General features: G+C 38.2%; 3 protein-coding genes across 3 annotated transcripts; all 3 read right to left on the reverse strand.

Moving 5' to 3' along the window:
- Positions 1–812: 812 nt before the first annotated feature.
- Positions 813–5,512, reverse strand: LOC103443389 (ankyrin repeat-containing protein At5g02620-like). The gene is made up of 4 exons (XM_070820926.1): positions 5,349–5,512; positions 2,334–2,970; positions 1,714–2,117; positions 813–1,551 (listed from the first exon to the last, which is right to left on the reverse strand). The coding sequence occupies exons 2-4, from the start codon at positions 2,938–2,940 to the stop codon at positions 928–930; spliced, it is 1,635 nt and encodes a 544-aa protein (XP_070677027.1). The 5' UTR covers positions 2,941–2,970; positions 5,349–5,512; the 3' UTR covers positions 813–927.
- LOC103443531 (F-box protein At3g07870-like) lies at positions 5,358–6,563 on the reverse strand. The gene has a single exon (XM_029101758.1). It carries the CDS (start codon positions 6,561–6,563, stop codon positions 5,358–5,360), a length of 1,206 nt encoding a protein of 401 aa, XP_028957591.1.
- Positions 6,564–8,051: 1,488 nt separating this feature from the next.
- On the reverse strand, positions 8,052–13,251 carry LOC114824314 (uncharacterized). Its single transcript, XM_029100814.2, has 13 exons — positions 13,012–13,251; positions 12,773–12,860; positions 12,490–12,677; positions 12,311–12,403; positions 11,755–12,224; positions 11,308–11,389; positions 11,040–11,213; positions 10,913–10,966; positions 10,738–10,830; positions 10,596–10,661; positions 10,459–10,505; positions 9,267–9,971; positions 8,052–8,594 (listed from the first exon to the last, which is right to left on the reverse strand). The coding sequence occupies exons 1-13, from the start codon at positions 13,168–13,170 to the stop codon at positions 8,240–8,242; spliced, it is 2,574 nt and encodes an 857-aa protein (XP_028956647.1). The 5' UTR covers positions 13,171–13,251; the 3' UTR covers positions 8,052–8,239.
- Between the last annotated feature and the right edge of the window lie 525 nt (positions 13,252–13,776).

The following is a 13,776-nucleotide window of genomic DNA, read 5'->3' on the forward strand; positions in this document are numbered from 1 at the left end:
ATCAATTTTCCATTTTTCATTGCATTACATTGGCTCCAAAAAGACATTTTAGCCAAAATGGTCTCTTAAATTAGCATAACTCCTCACTTTGGTCCTTGAGATTTGAAATCGATAGAAATAGTTCTTGAGTTTGTCTACCATCAATCAATTTGGTCATTTTGTGAAAAATCTCTGTTAAATAAGAATCAAAATAACAAAAATACCCTCAATTTAATAAACAAAAGACCAAAAAGATTTGACAAAATGTGAGTGTATTTTTGTCACTTTGGTCTTATTCAACGGAGACTTTTCACGAAATGAGCAAAATGCTTGATGATAGATAAACTCATGGACCAATTCTATCAATTTCAATCTCAAGGACAAAAATAAAGAGTTATGTCAACCTACTCTTTTAGCTAAAAAGCCTTCCTTAAACGATGTGTGTCAAAAGAAAATAGTAGTATAAATGAATCATTTAAAGTGCAAGTATACTAATTTTTTAGGTAGAAAGCAGGGCTAAAATTCTTATTAAAATTTTGTTTGTCTTGGCTATCACTACTGTAATTCTGAAAACTAGGTCATTTGATTTTTCGGCTTTTGTATTGAGTTGTTTGTTAAAGTGTAGTTTGTGCATTATTCATGCCCGTAAATAGACGGTGCTGAATGCATATTTAGAAGCGTACACTGTTGGTAATGGTGCTTTGCTTTTAACTTTCGCCTGCCCTCGCTCGAGCATTTCTTATTGGTTTTGTGGTGTAAATTTTATACCTCTGTTTGGTTGTGTGTTCAGGCCTACAATTCCTCCAATTTGTACTTGAAATTAAAGCAAATGGTACAGGACACCAAAAACATAGCTTCATTTCATGATAAGGTAAGCAAATACACCGTCTAACTTGCACAAATGAAAGATGAAACCAGTAAAGACTGTTTTTCAAGCAAGCAGCAGCATCAGATTATGCGGGATCGGAGCCATTGCCCTGACGGCACTTGGCGCTTGTTCGGTATCTCAGCAAGACTGTACTTTCTGATGATACCAAAGCAGACTATGCAAGCTACTACAATGATCAGAATGCCAAGTGGACTGTATTTGGGTAGCACTAGAAACATACCTGAAGAAAATGATACCACCATTCCTCCAATGGAGTACTGAATGAAACTTGAAGGTGTCGTTAGAATGACCCGTGAGAAAGCTGACAACCTAAAATGGTTATACACCACAATAATTGATAGAAAGAAGGAGATGGCGTCGGATACCACAAACACTCCGAAAAATGCCCTTCTGTACAAGACGGCCATTCCGTTGCTTTTGAATCCTCCAGGCATTGTGAAAGCTGCTGCAAAAGTGACGGTTGCAATAAGCATCGCTACCACTAGATCAGTGTTAAACTTGTTCGAGTCATCCCAATAAGCTTCAAGTGCTCTCTTCTTTGCAATGACCAAAGTGCTGTTTGGTGTATCCTTCTTTTCCGGTGATTCCAGTTTCATAAATTCACGGCGGATTTGTTGTTGGAAGACTGGCACACCAACAGCGCGGCCCAAAAGTCTCGAAACCGGCAATCCACTGAAGGCACTCTAGAGTGTATAATACTTTGTTAGGCTAACTGGGTCTAAAAACAAATACAGAAAGAGTAATTTCTCTTGCCAAATAAGTGCTTATGTTGCCAAACTAAGAATCTAAACATAAGACGAGCTAAAAACTCAAAACGAAATAGCTATCACACCTATATTTCTTACCAGTTCAATATCGTCCCCAAGAAAAATGTCAACAGCCTTCAAGTGTTGATTATTGATAGCAGTACTATCCACTCTAGGGTTCTTTGCCAAAGCTATCAGGACATTAGGATTACTTCGACTAGCAGCTAGATGCAAAGGTGTGTTTCCGTCGTTGTCAGCTTCATTTATAAGTCCTGCATATTTAGGCGTGTCCACAATGTAGCTGATAACATCAAATTGATCACCTAAAACTGCTGCATGCAGAACCGTTTGGCCTTTGTGATTGACCAATTCACAAGTATCAGGCCGCCATTGAGTCAACTCTTCCATCACTTTCGGACGGCCTGCGTATGCCGCAACATGAAGAGCTGACATTCCAGATTTGTCCAAGATGTAAGAAATAGAACTATCTTGCTGCATCAATAATCAAGTTGCTCCAACGTTCCCTCTCAATGCTGCATAGTGTAATGGAATCCATCCGTTGGCGTCAACTTCTTTGATTATTTCAGGATTCTTGGAAACCATCATCTGCAGCCTAAATCATATGGAAACATAAAGGGCAGTAGGAAGCGAGTTAGTTGAAATTCGTTTCACAGAGGAGTGATTTCATTTTTTTTAGCTTATGAATATAAATTATTTACCTTCACAGTTAATGCGAGTAACTGCGGCATGTAAAGCCGTGACGCCATTAATCCCCTCAAAGGAAGGAGACGTTGGCGAATTGCCTAACATGTGCAGAGCTATGCTTCCATACCCCTTGCAAATAGCTAAGAATAATGGCGACTCGTTGGCGATGTTAGTTAAACAACATAGTCCGGAGTCGGCTTCAACCAATAGGATCACGACCTCGAGGTCACCTTGTCTGATAGCAACATGTAGTGCCGTATCGCCAATTGAATTTTTGGTCCGGAGTAACTCTTTATACGCTTCGCCATCGGCCAGCGCACCCTCCTCATCTACTCCTAGCTTCCTTGCTTGATTAATGAGCAACCCTACTATTTCATCACAGCCTGCTCTAGCAGCTACATGCATGGGAGTGTCGCCTTTGTTGTTGGTGGCCCAAAACTGTGGAGATTGACTGTGGATCAGGACGACTTTGAAGAAATCGATTTGTCCAAACTCAGCTGCAAGGTGAAGAATATTATTATTCCTCGGTGTTTTCTGCAGAAGAAGATGCTCACAGTCTCCACTTTTTTCAAGAAAACCAAGATCCCCCGATCTTGCTGCCTCATACACAGAAGTATCCATGTCAAATCAGACGAAATTAGCCCCTGTCAACTGGCACAAGATTAGTCCGTCATTTCAGTGTAATTATATTTATATATGCCTATTTGCGGAATCAAAATGAGAAAGTGTGTGATTGGTGCTTGATTTAATACGCCGTAGTCGTCAACATTTAGGTACATATCAGAAATTACTTGGGTATAAGAGGTTGTCTAGTTTAAAGGCCAGGTTTAAGTAAACTACCTACATTTTTGTGCCACAGTGACTAAAGTTCTTCAAAGAAAGCCCGTCAGGCATCAGGTAAGCCTGTGGAATAGTATCTACCAGGAGCCTAACGCGCACCATCTGCAATGGTCTAATTTGAGAGAGGAGCGATGAGTATCAAACATACTGCATTTCTACCACATAAAAGTCCTTGATGTACTTTGACGAAACTACCAGATGATGAACTACAAACAAGAATTCCACATTGATAAATCTTTCACTAATGCTAGGCAGAGTATCTAACCATCACCAAATAGTGATTCCTAACAGTCGACAACATGTTTCAAGGCTTCATCAGGGTAAAATATGTCCAATTACCATAAGCATGACAGTCCAAATAATAAAATTCATTCCAAAGTGGAATGAAGAGGCTTGTTCAGACAATGTTTATGACCAAAGACCGTAAAAACCAAATACAGAAGTACCTACTAGATGATAAAACCAGTCAATAATCCGACTACCAATTTTAACATCTGGCAGTAGCTGACTACTAGACTCTTAGTACTCCCTATTTCTCGTCTTTCTCTGCCAGGAGCCATTTTCATACTAATACACTATTTGTCCACCAACGTCTGATGTAGTGACGGTAGAAAGTTCAAAACAATCAAGTAAAATAAGAAAACCATCTCCAGTCTCCAAATGGAAACAGCTTGACTGATCATAATAAACACCATCTTTGCCACATAACATACAATCTTGCTAAGATTCCTATCGCTCTTCCACACTCCACTGTCAAAAGCTGCCTCTTCAGTAAATCATTGAGAATATGGATCATACTCAGTACTAACTTACTCCTAACAGTAGTCTTCAACCGAATTACGTACCATACGACAAGGCAGTAATGACCTATAAATAATTCTCTTCATCCTAAGAAAATAGTTTTAGTCACGGATGTGATTCTATTTCCCAAGAAACTAAGAAATGTGAACACATGCAGAGCAAGTTAACTTTGACAATACAGACAAAACACATGATCTTTTTCTTCTTTGGACCATAACATTTGTTTAAGTCATATGCCCCAAAAAATAGAAAACTCTACATGTACTAACCCGAAAATTAAACATTCTAGCCTTCAATAATGGTTCATGCAATTAGGAAAACTAAGTTAAGAAACAGCAGCAAATCAAACAAGGATTGAATTCAAAACCAATTACCTAGTAAGAATGAATCAACAAATGAGCTAAAATTGTTAGTAATATAAATGTATTTATTCTGTTTAACAGAATTCAAAATTTAATTACGAGTACTTTTCCTCTTAGATGCACAACAGGATTGTTTTCACTTGCTGGTAGGTTGTTAAGTTTTCTGCAAGTTCTAAAGAGGAGGGTCCAAGAGGAGACACCTAGACGGAGCAACTGATACGAAGTACAGAAGACAGGCAAAGTGCGAGAGAGGAGGTAAATAGTCGCGGTGAATGAAAGAGAAAACATATATCATTAGCTGTTAGATAATAGCATATTTAAAACATAAGGAAGTGTGTAAGTTTGTGTGTCCCTTGCTGTCATTTGACAATCCACAAAAACACAAAGAAGGATTTATCTTCATCGACAGGGGAAGCCTCTCAAGAGAAACATGCATTTAACGAGGGGCATACCTTATCTTTGAAGGAAAACTATGTAGGAGAAATGAATGGAGAATTAGCACCAAGGATTATATGCAACAAATTGGCAAAAGTAAACAAGTACAGTAATTACTTAACCTATAAGAAAATTGCAAATGGCAAGAAACACCAATTTATCACATAGCTTTGACATATATTACCTTTGAGCTCTAGCCTGCGATGATATCTCTAAGCTGAACAAAGCTTGAAATATGGACACACTCATCGACCAATGATGGTATCCCATCAACCTCAACCGTCACAACGGAGCAAAGAATCATTCCTAAAAGGAGCTCTAGCCTTCAATAATGGTTCATGCAATAAGGAAAACAAAGTTTAGAAACAGCAGCAAATCAAACAAGGATTGAATTCAAAACCAATTACCTAGTGACAATGAATCGTCATATAAGCTAAAACTGTTAGTAATATAAAGGGCGATTCCAAGCCAACAAAGCTCTCCACTTTGCGAGAGTCGGGGGAATAAATTGGCAAAAGTAAATATAAGTACATAAGAAAATTGCAAATAGCAAGAAAAACCAATTTATCACATTAGCTTTGACAATATTACCTTTGAGCTCTAGCCTGCGATGATATCTCTAAGCTGCAGAAAGCTTGGAATATGAACACACTCATCGATCAATGATAGCATCCCATCAACCTCAACCATCACAACACCCCTTGTTCCAGGAGTGTAAGCCTGCAAGTGAGACCCATTTAACAACAAGACTTTCCCCTCCTCTGTAAACTTCAACACTCGGGCAAAAGTTGGAGAATCAAGTGCTTCGTTGCTAATTTCAAGCTCTTTGGTCCAAGACTCGTTAATGCCATAATCCTTCATCATCCAGACATTGATATTACGAGTCGAGCAAGAGCGAACAGTTACAGAGAGGCAACCATTCAAGACTCCAAGGGTAAATTGAGTTTCTAGCAAATCCAAACAGCTCGGCAGCTGGTCTAAGTCCAAATAACAGGGAGGAAGTGGTAACTGCTGGAAATGCTCCCTTTCAACGTCAAAGGCCCATATGAAAGTCGAACTATCCCCATACTGACCAACCCAATGAAGGAATCCATTAAGATAAACCCCATATGGTTGAAACCGAGAGGAAGGGAACACAGACACATCCCCAATGCTTCTCCAAATCCTGGAGCCAACAGTCAAAACCAATACTTCATCTTCACTAGATTTATCACTCGGAGACATAAACACAACAACTTTGTAGACATTACTGATGGGACTAAACCCAAACCCACAATAATACGGATTATCAATTCTCCGACGCTGACAATAGGCGATAGTATGGGGAGACAAGGATATCACTGGAAGCGCTAAAGACTCGCTAGTAATGGGATTGGAAATGTAAAAATGGCGTTGGTTCAATTCATATATGCAGAGCAAACCATTGCAAGAACCCAAAATGCCCACACGAAGAGCGTGGACATTTGGATCTCTAGCAAGCTTCAGTACAAAGTCATTTGGGTTTGAGACCTTATCAAGGTCGAACAATAAGTATCCCTCCGATTTGGGGTTTATGGGGCCGCCTCTTAAGCCATGGAACAAAAATGAAGGGGGTGTTTGTGAAAATAGGTGTTTGGTAAACTGGGGGTCTGAGAGCGAATGGCGCCAAGACTTGCACACACACTGGCATTGGATGAGGGTTTTAATTGGGACTTTGCAGAATATCTGCACTGTTATGTGGTCTGGCAATTGCAGAATGTAGGGTTTCTTATCATCCTCTTCTATGTCAGTGTTGGTTGGTTCGGTTTTCTTTGTGTGTGCATCCATGTCGATTCGCTGCAAAAAACTCACAAGATTCTCAAATCAAGATTCATCCATAGTAAAGTTGAGCATGTATGTGCCAAATACATCACATGATGGGACTAGAAATGGAGGTCGGATTACCAACAAGTAAAACAATCCCACAAGAAGGATTGGATTAAACACTCTAACTCAAAATTTTCAGAAGAAATCCAGTCTCTAAATTTACGAAATGGAAAAAACCCAAATCCATGAAAACAAATCCATAAATCCAAACCCTTCATTCTTATTAGAAAATAGCTGCTGACAAATACACAGAATAAGACTAAACCTGAAAAATAAACCCAGAAAAATAAAAATTAAATAAAGAAGGAAACCAGAAGAACTGAAAGTACCTGTTGATGCAGCTGTGAGGAGCTCTTGTTTCGTTTCTCTTCTTTCTGCTTGAATGAAAGTTCGTGAAGCCTTGTCTAGAGACTCGGAAAGGTTTACAGCTTGGGTGTTTTAACAAATCACTTCGATACTGTTCATTTTTTTGGTTAGTTTTCCTCATTTAATAGACGTTGCCGTCGTTGTGGCTAAAAAATGCTAAAACACTTTTTTAGGCTGACGTTATTTGCATAATTATTTTTATATTTCATGTACTATTAAAAATTTTGATCGTCGGATTAAATAGGGGAAATGTTATTAGTATTCTAAAAATCTCATTCTATATTCTTGACAAATGTATTTTTCTTTCTAAATATAGAAAGTTTGAAGTGTAGAATGAGATTTTTGGAGTGCCAATAACAATTCCCTTAAATAAATTAAAGAAAATTGATGAACAAAATTTAAACTTAGTGTATGAGAGTTAAAAAGTGGTGTGTGAATTTGAACCACTTAGTACTATGATTTAGTGATACTCTTCTTCACTTGTAAATAAGAGGTCTTAGATTCGATTCTGACTAAAAACGAATTTGAACCCCATTATTGCTAACCTATTGTGAGGCTAAGCACACCCTTCCCCATTAGTGTAGATAATAACACTACCTTAAAAAAAAACATTGTTAGCTATGAGTCGTGACATTAAAAATGAAAAATGATTTTTGCATTTTTTTTTTTTGTTTCTTCATTATTTTTCCCTTGTTTTTTAGTCATTAGATTACTAAATCAAAAGAGAAATAAGATATAGAAACAAAGGGAGGAGTGGAAGAAAATGAATGTGAAAAATCATTGCCCTTGAATATTAGAGTATGATTGTTTTTCTAGTTTTGCTTTCAGTAGAAAATGTTTTTCTGGCTTTGCTTCCGGTAGAAAAATTATATTACAATTTTATTGTAATACATTAAATAAACCGTCTTATTTTCAGTTCGTTCGAACTTGCATGTAGACGAGAGGCACACTATTTGAGCTAACGGTTCACCTAAACCTACATATAGAGCTTGTACTTTCTTCAAAGAGAATGCGTGTTTTTGCATGAAACGCGGCCAATCCTAGATGCAAAACGAGGTTAGAAAGATCAAAGACATGCGTGCATTTACAAGAGACAGACCGTATTTTCTTCACTGCCTTCAACTTGGCTTTACCATCAAGAGATATATATACACATAATTAACTCTACTGCACTAAACTACAATATTTCTACATCGAGGGAAACCTTGCTAGTGTAATCTATCTTCTTCTCTGACCCAAATTCGATCTTCACAAGAACGAACCTCATTTGCTTAAGTTGGTGATGCAGAAAGTAGGAAATCCGGTTGTAGTCTTTGTAGCAGTATACCACAAAAGGGACACAGTGGTTTTAAGGATGTGTCTAGCAAAGGCGATGCGGCCAAAGATTTGAAATTCAAAGGAAGACCGGGGGTTGCAAACAGAATCGCTGGTGCCGGTTTGGAAGCTCGTCTATGACAGCATGTGCAAAACCATGTCGGAGTAGTAGGACAAATCTCCATAGAAATGGAACACCTGACTAGTTTGTGGCCCTTTCCGCTGCAGATGGCAACTTCTGGAGATTCAAATGGAACTGATGCTAAACAATAGCTGCACGTCTCTGCTGATGTGCATTTACTGGACTTAAACCTGTTGTTTGAAGAAGAATACGGAGCAATACTTAGTACATAGCACTTATAGTTTACACAGACAGTTGCATTGCCAATTACGAAAGCCTCATACTTTTGGAACCTTTTCACTGGTCGCTTCAATTCTATTATAATGTGTTTAACTATCTAATCAACTTATTATTCCCGCCATCTGAAAGCCAACCACCACCCAGAAACCTCTAACGACCTTAACCACTAACTGCCCTCTGACCCATTTACCAGCTGTGCTGGCACATCACAAGGAACATCATAACCAGAAAAGGCAATAGTACACTATAGCAAAAACATACCCCAAAATATTGAATTTCAAATTTCCAACATCCAAATTCAACAGCCAGAGACACTTTAAAGCTTTAAGATACATGGAAAAATTTAAAATTTCACTAAATATTTTAGTTTTTTAACAATCAAATTAAGAAGGGACTGCTTCTTCTTTTTTTATATTTTATGGTCCCACTCCGAATGCGTAATCTTCACTGCACCAAGCCTCAGAGAAGTATATTACATGAAGTTATTTTCGATGATATATGAAGTCAAAATGCAGAGACACGGAAAAGCATGGTCCTCTTGATTAAAGTAACAAGAATAAACAATCATATCAATAAAGAGGGTAGACAGATTCCTATGACAAAGGATAAAAGTCAGGAAGTACCTCCTATCCCGCTTTCCAACTTCAGATGCGAGGACCTTTAGCTGACCGTGCACATGATCATGATTAAGCTCAATCCACTGCTCCATTTGTGCTAAGCCAACAGGAAACCACTTTCCAGGTGGAGAATTTGGGGCTGAAGTAGGCATTTGACTTAAAAGAGCAGAAAATGTAAATCCCACAAGCCTTTCCCGGAGTTCTTTTTCACTGTTCAAAAGCAGATTGATCCACAAAGACCGCTTCTCTTTTTCAGCACCATGTACTCCTTTCAAATTCAGTAATTTACTGTTTATTTCATCAGCCTTCATCTCTGATAGAATCACACGTCTGCAGATTATATTGAGAAGGTGTAATTGGCGAGAAGTAACTATTGAGCAACTTCGGGAGACATTCAACAAAACCGTTTCAGCAGGAATGCCCGTTTGAGATCCCAAGTATGAAATAGAGAGCCACTTAATCAGTACTTCTTCTACAAACTCTGGTTTAGAATGATTGAAAGCCAACAATGCTGTTACAATATCCCAAACAACCAGAGGTTTATCTTGCATTTCATACTGCTTTAAGGACCATAGAAAGTTGGACTCCCAATAAACCAACTCCTCAGAAAAACCAGGAATCGCTTCAACATCAAAATGTAGGGAATTGTTTGGCGAGACATCTACTTGCTGCCCACCGGTCCAGAAAAACTCAACAATGGCCTTTTGAGTCCTGAGAATGTTCGCAAAAATGTAAATTCATCAAGAATTAGAAAACAACAACCAATATTGTAACTCTACATTAGGTTGCTTGTTCTTTTCTATAGAATACATAAATTCTTTTACGTGCTCTTCTGCTTCCTGTAATATTGTTATGACTTAGGACGGATGAAGTGGGGATTTTTTATCGGATCAATACTACAATTTGATGAATTCTTGCAAATAAGAAAAACTCACAATTTTATCTTTTTTTCCTCCATTTCTTTATCCAAGGAAGATAAAGGGTTCTATGTTTATGAATCCTTTGACCCTCCATTTATGATAATGTTTTTGGTTGAGTTGCAACAGTGTTGTCCTTTTTTCTTTTGATATCCTTTCATTCCATCTTTAGGATTCATTCACGTTATAATAGTATATAATGTTTAGCCACTCTCAAATTTATCCAAACCACAAAAGATGGATCTAATAGAGGAATGTAATTAGCATAAAAATTATCTCACCTTGCCTCGTACATTGGGTTTAATTGTTCAACATCAGTATTTCGAACCTGCCATTTTCAATTACAGATATCTTAGTTTATTTTCACTTTTATGGTATGCGAGAATATGTTTGTATTGGCGCAAAGAAAATATCATACCCAAGCAATCACAAGATTTCCAGGGGACACTGCCAGACCAAAGCAAGAAACAAATTCTTCTGGTAACTGCATCAAATTTTAGACTGACGTTATGGTGGAATACAAAAAATTAAACAAGCATACTTAAACGGTAAGAACTTACATCAGTTGAGTTTCTCAAACGAGGAGTATTTGAAGGAATAGGTACTTCACAGAGAGAACTTCCACTCAAAATCCAACAGCGTACAACATTATCCTAGTATCATTGTAAAAGAATGGTTGCCAAATGAATAATGTAGATATAAAATATTCCACAGAAAGTTTAGGTAAGTACATACCTGGCTGCAGCTATACAAAGATTGCCCATCAAACGCCCAAGCTAATCCTGTAACCTGGTCAGTTCCCAGAAGCATAAATAGCCAGCAGTATGCAATATAAGATTTTGACAAATAAAAAGACACTTACCGTCTGGCCATGTGCATCATATGTGCCAATCTTGTCAAAATTTTGGCTAGATATGTTGCATATCCACAATTCAAAAGAGCCAGATCCTTTTCCAGCTGCTAAGTGAATTTTGTCTGGAGACTTAGTAGGCACAATGACTGAAAGTACAAAAACTGGGGCAGCATCGCTTGCAACCTATTTAAAAGTTCAAAATAAAAGCATGCTCAACAATACAGTAGAATAACACGAAGAGCACTGTATACAAAAAGACAGAAAAAGAAAGAACTACCTCCTGCAATAGGGAAAAGGAAGTGTCGCTAGGTTCTGATGACTTCAGCAACTTTTCATTATTCCCCAGCCAGATCCTCACACTGGAAAGATAAGGAGGCACAAAATGAATACAAGAAATCACAGATAAAACTAACAAAAGACAAAACAAGAAGACAACAATCGAATCTCGAACAGATAATAAAGAAATTTTTGGGTAATCAGTTAGCAGATTAATCAGAGTCGCAACTCTCGTAAACGAGTCCAGTGGTAGGACTACTGCTAGTATGTTGAAACAAGATACAAACTTGACAACTAAACTGACACTAGAATGCAAGTAGCATGTTGCTCAACACCATTTAAGCACCTTGCTTCTACACTGCAAAAACTATTCTCTAACTAGACAAGAAATTTCATACAAGTGCTATAAGAGTGAAATTCATTATGATTTCCAGCATACCTAACTTACCTCCCATCAGTACTAGCTGTAGCCAACAAAACTCTAGGATTTGAAGAATCAGAATCAAGCAACGCCCAACCAATAGCTGTGATCCATGAATTGTGCGCCTGAAGAATCCCTATGAGTGCCACAGTTTCCGGGACCCTGCTTTGATCAACAGAGTAGCATTCTGGTATAGGAATTCTCCATACAGAAACTTTCCCGGACTTCCCTCCAACTGCAAGTAACGACATGGACAAACCATCTTGAGGAACTGAACAGGTTTTGGATAGTGAATGCAGCATTGGCGACCAGGCAACTACAAGAGTTGATAGCATTGCCGTGCGAGAAGCATATTGATCTGCAGTTATAAGAGGGAGTGTGCTGTTTTCTGGTATCTCCTTGGCAGGTTTTACTTTCGATTTTGAAGCACGAACAATCTTATTTGAACTCTTTTGTTTCACTGGGTCATAGTCAATCTCAGGCTCTATTTCATGCTCCTAATACGAGTATAGTCAGAAAGACCGTCGGTCGGTGCTCAGGGCATAAATCAATAGGACTGCACCTGACAGATGAGAGGACTTACATTTACATCTTGCTGTTTTGATGAAGAAGCCCATGCCTCCCCAAAATTTATACTCTGAAGATAATCATAAAGCTTGGCCGATACATTTGCAACCTGAGCAATATGCATAACCAATTCAGAACCACAAAAGACTACAACTTTATAACATCAACCAGTTTAAACTGCAGATACACATATACCTCTATCCATTCAGCACAAAAATCGCAATATGGAGAGCGATAAAGCTTGACGAATCCTTGGGTGGTGCAGACAGCCAGCAAGCAGCCAGCGTTCGGAGCAAGCCCAACGGGGGACCAAGAAATCGATCGAACACAAGGTTCTTGGTCCCGTGATAAAATGGTAGGCAGCATGCAATTAGAGAATAAATCTGAAAACCCAACAACAAAACAACGAATGAGAATGGAAACGCACATTATATAATCGAAGCCGAAAAGATCGAAAATTTTGGTGTATGCAATGTACCTTGTCTGTCTATGACACCAATCGGAAAAGGTTGGCTGTTTTTTATGGTGATTAGGCCTCTTGGTCCAAAAGGCAGAGCAGCCGGATTCTGCGACACACACACAAACATAAACACTTGACCAAACAAAAACACAAACACTTGACAAAACAAAAACATTATGAAACATGAATCAGAGTTTCTGTTTTGAAATTACGAAAAAAACGAAGTTAGAGTGAGAGGATTGATGAATGGAGAGTACCAGGATGGTGACGAGGTGGCCGGAAGCGACGGCGATGAGGTTCTCGTCGGACCAAGCGATGGCGTCGGGGAAGGATGGAGCGCCGACGAGCACGGTGGCCTGGAAACGGGAGTCGGCGTTTTGGGTTTGGATTTGGGAATTGGAGGGAAAGAAAGACATGGCCGTTGGGATCCGATTTCAATGTCGGGTGACCTCAGTTCAGTTCAGTTCAGTTCAGCAGATGACAGAACCCTAGTTCGAGTCTCGATGGAAACTATAACTGAGATTTATTAGTTTCACTTATTTATAATTTTTTTTTGTCGGCTACTTTTATTGACACCTCACATTTATTAAAACACTGCATAATTAATATTTTAAATAAAAAATTTAAAATGTCATATAAACTTATGTGCATTTGTCAGTTTGTCATTTTAAACGATTTGTCATATCAATTATCGAAAATCATAATTTGTTGTCTCATCTTAACTTTGTTAAGTTTTTTTTTTTTATCTAAAATAAGTTTATGTTTAGAGTTATTTCGAACTATTGATCTCCTTTTCACAATTTTTTTTTTACAAAATATACGCACACTAGGAGTTTGGTGTGTTGGGGGGGGGGAGCAGGGGACTAAATTGATTTTGAACTTTTGACTTTTTTTTCCTTTGGTGAACTAATAAAAAGTACATTACACTCACTAACATGAAGTTTAACTAATTACAAACTTTGAGGATTCAACGTGGTCAACCATGTCCATTTATTAAAAAGGGTGTTGAAATATTCGAAATA

This window comes from Malus domestica, chromosome 04, assembly GCF_042453785.1.
Source record: "Malus domestica chromosome 04, GDT2T_hap1".
NCBI lineage: Eukaryota > Viridiplantae > Streptophyta > Magnoliopsida > Rosales > Rosaceae > Malus > Malus domestica.

Excerpts from the sequence above, each read along its gene's own strand:
- LOC103443389 (XM_070820926.1), bottom strand. The coding sequence starts at position 2,940 with ATGGATACTTCTGTGTATGAGGCAGCAAGATCGGGGGATCTTGGTTTT. Across the intron at positions 2,118-2,333 it reads TACTCGCATTAACTGTGAAG|TATTGATGCAGCAAGATAGT; the intron begins GTAAATAATTTA and ends GAGCAACTTGAT. Across the intron at positions 1,552-1,713 it reads TTGGGGACGATATTGAACTG|AGTGCCTTCAGTGGATTGCC; the intron begins GTAAGAAATATA and ends TATACACTCTAG.
- LOC103443531 (XM_029101758.1), bottom strand. The coding sequence starts at position 6,563 with ATGGATGCACACACAAAGAAAACCGAACCAACCAACACTGACATAGAA.
- LOC114824314 (XM_029100814.2), bottom strand. The coding sequence starts at position 13,170 with ATGTCTTTCTTTCCCTCCAATTCCCAAATCCAAACCCAAAACGCCGAC. Across the intron at positions 12,861-13,011 it reads GCCACCTCGTCACCATCCTG|AATCCGGCTGCTCTGCCTTT; the intron begins GTACTCTCCATT and ends TGTGTGTCGCAG. Across the intron at positions 11,214-11,307 it reads CCTTTTCCCTATTGCAGGAG|GTTGCAAGCGATGCTGCCCC; the intron begins GTAGTTCTTTCT and ends ACTTTTAAATAG.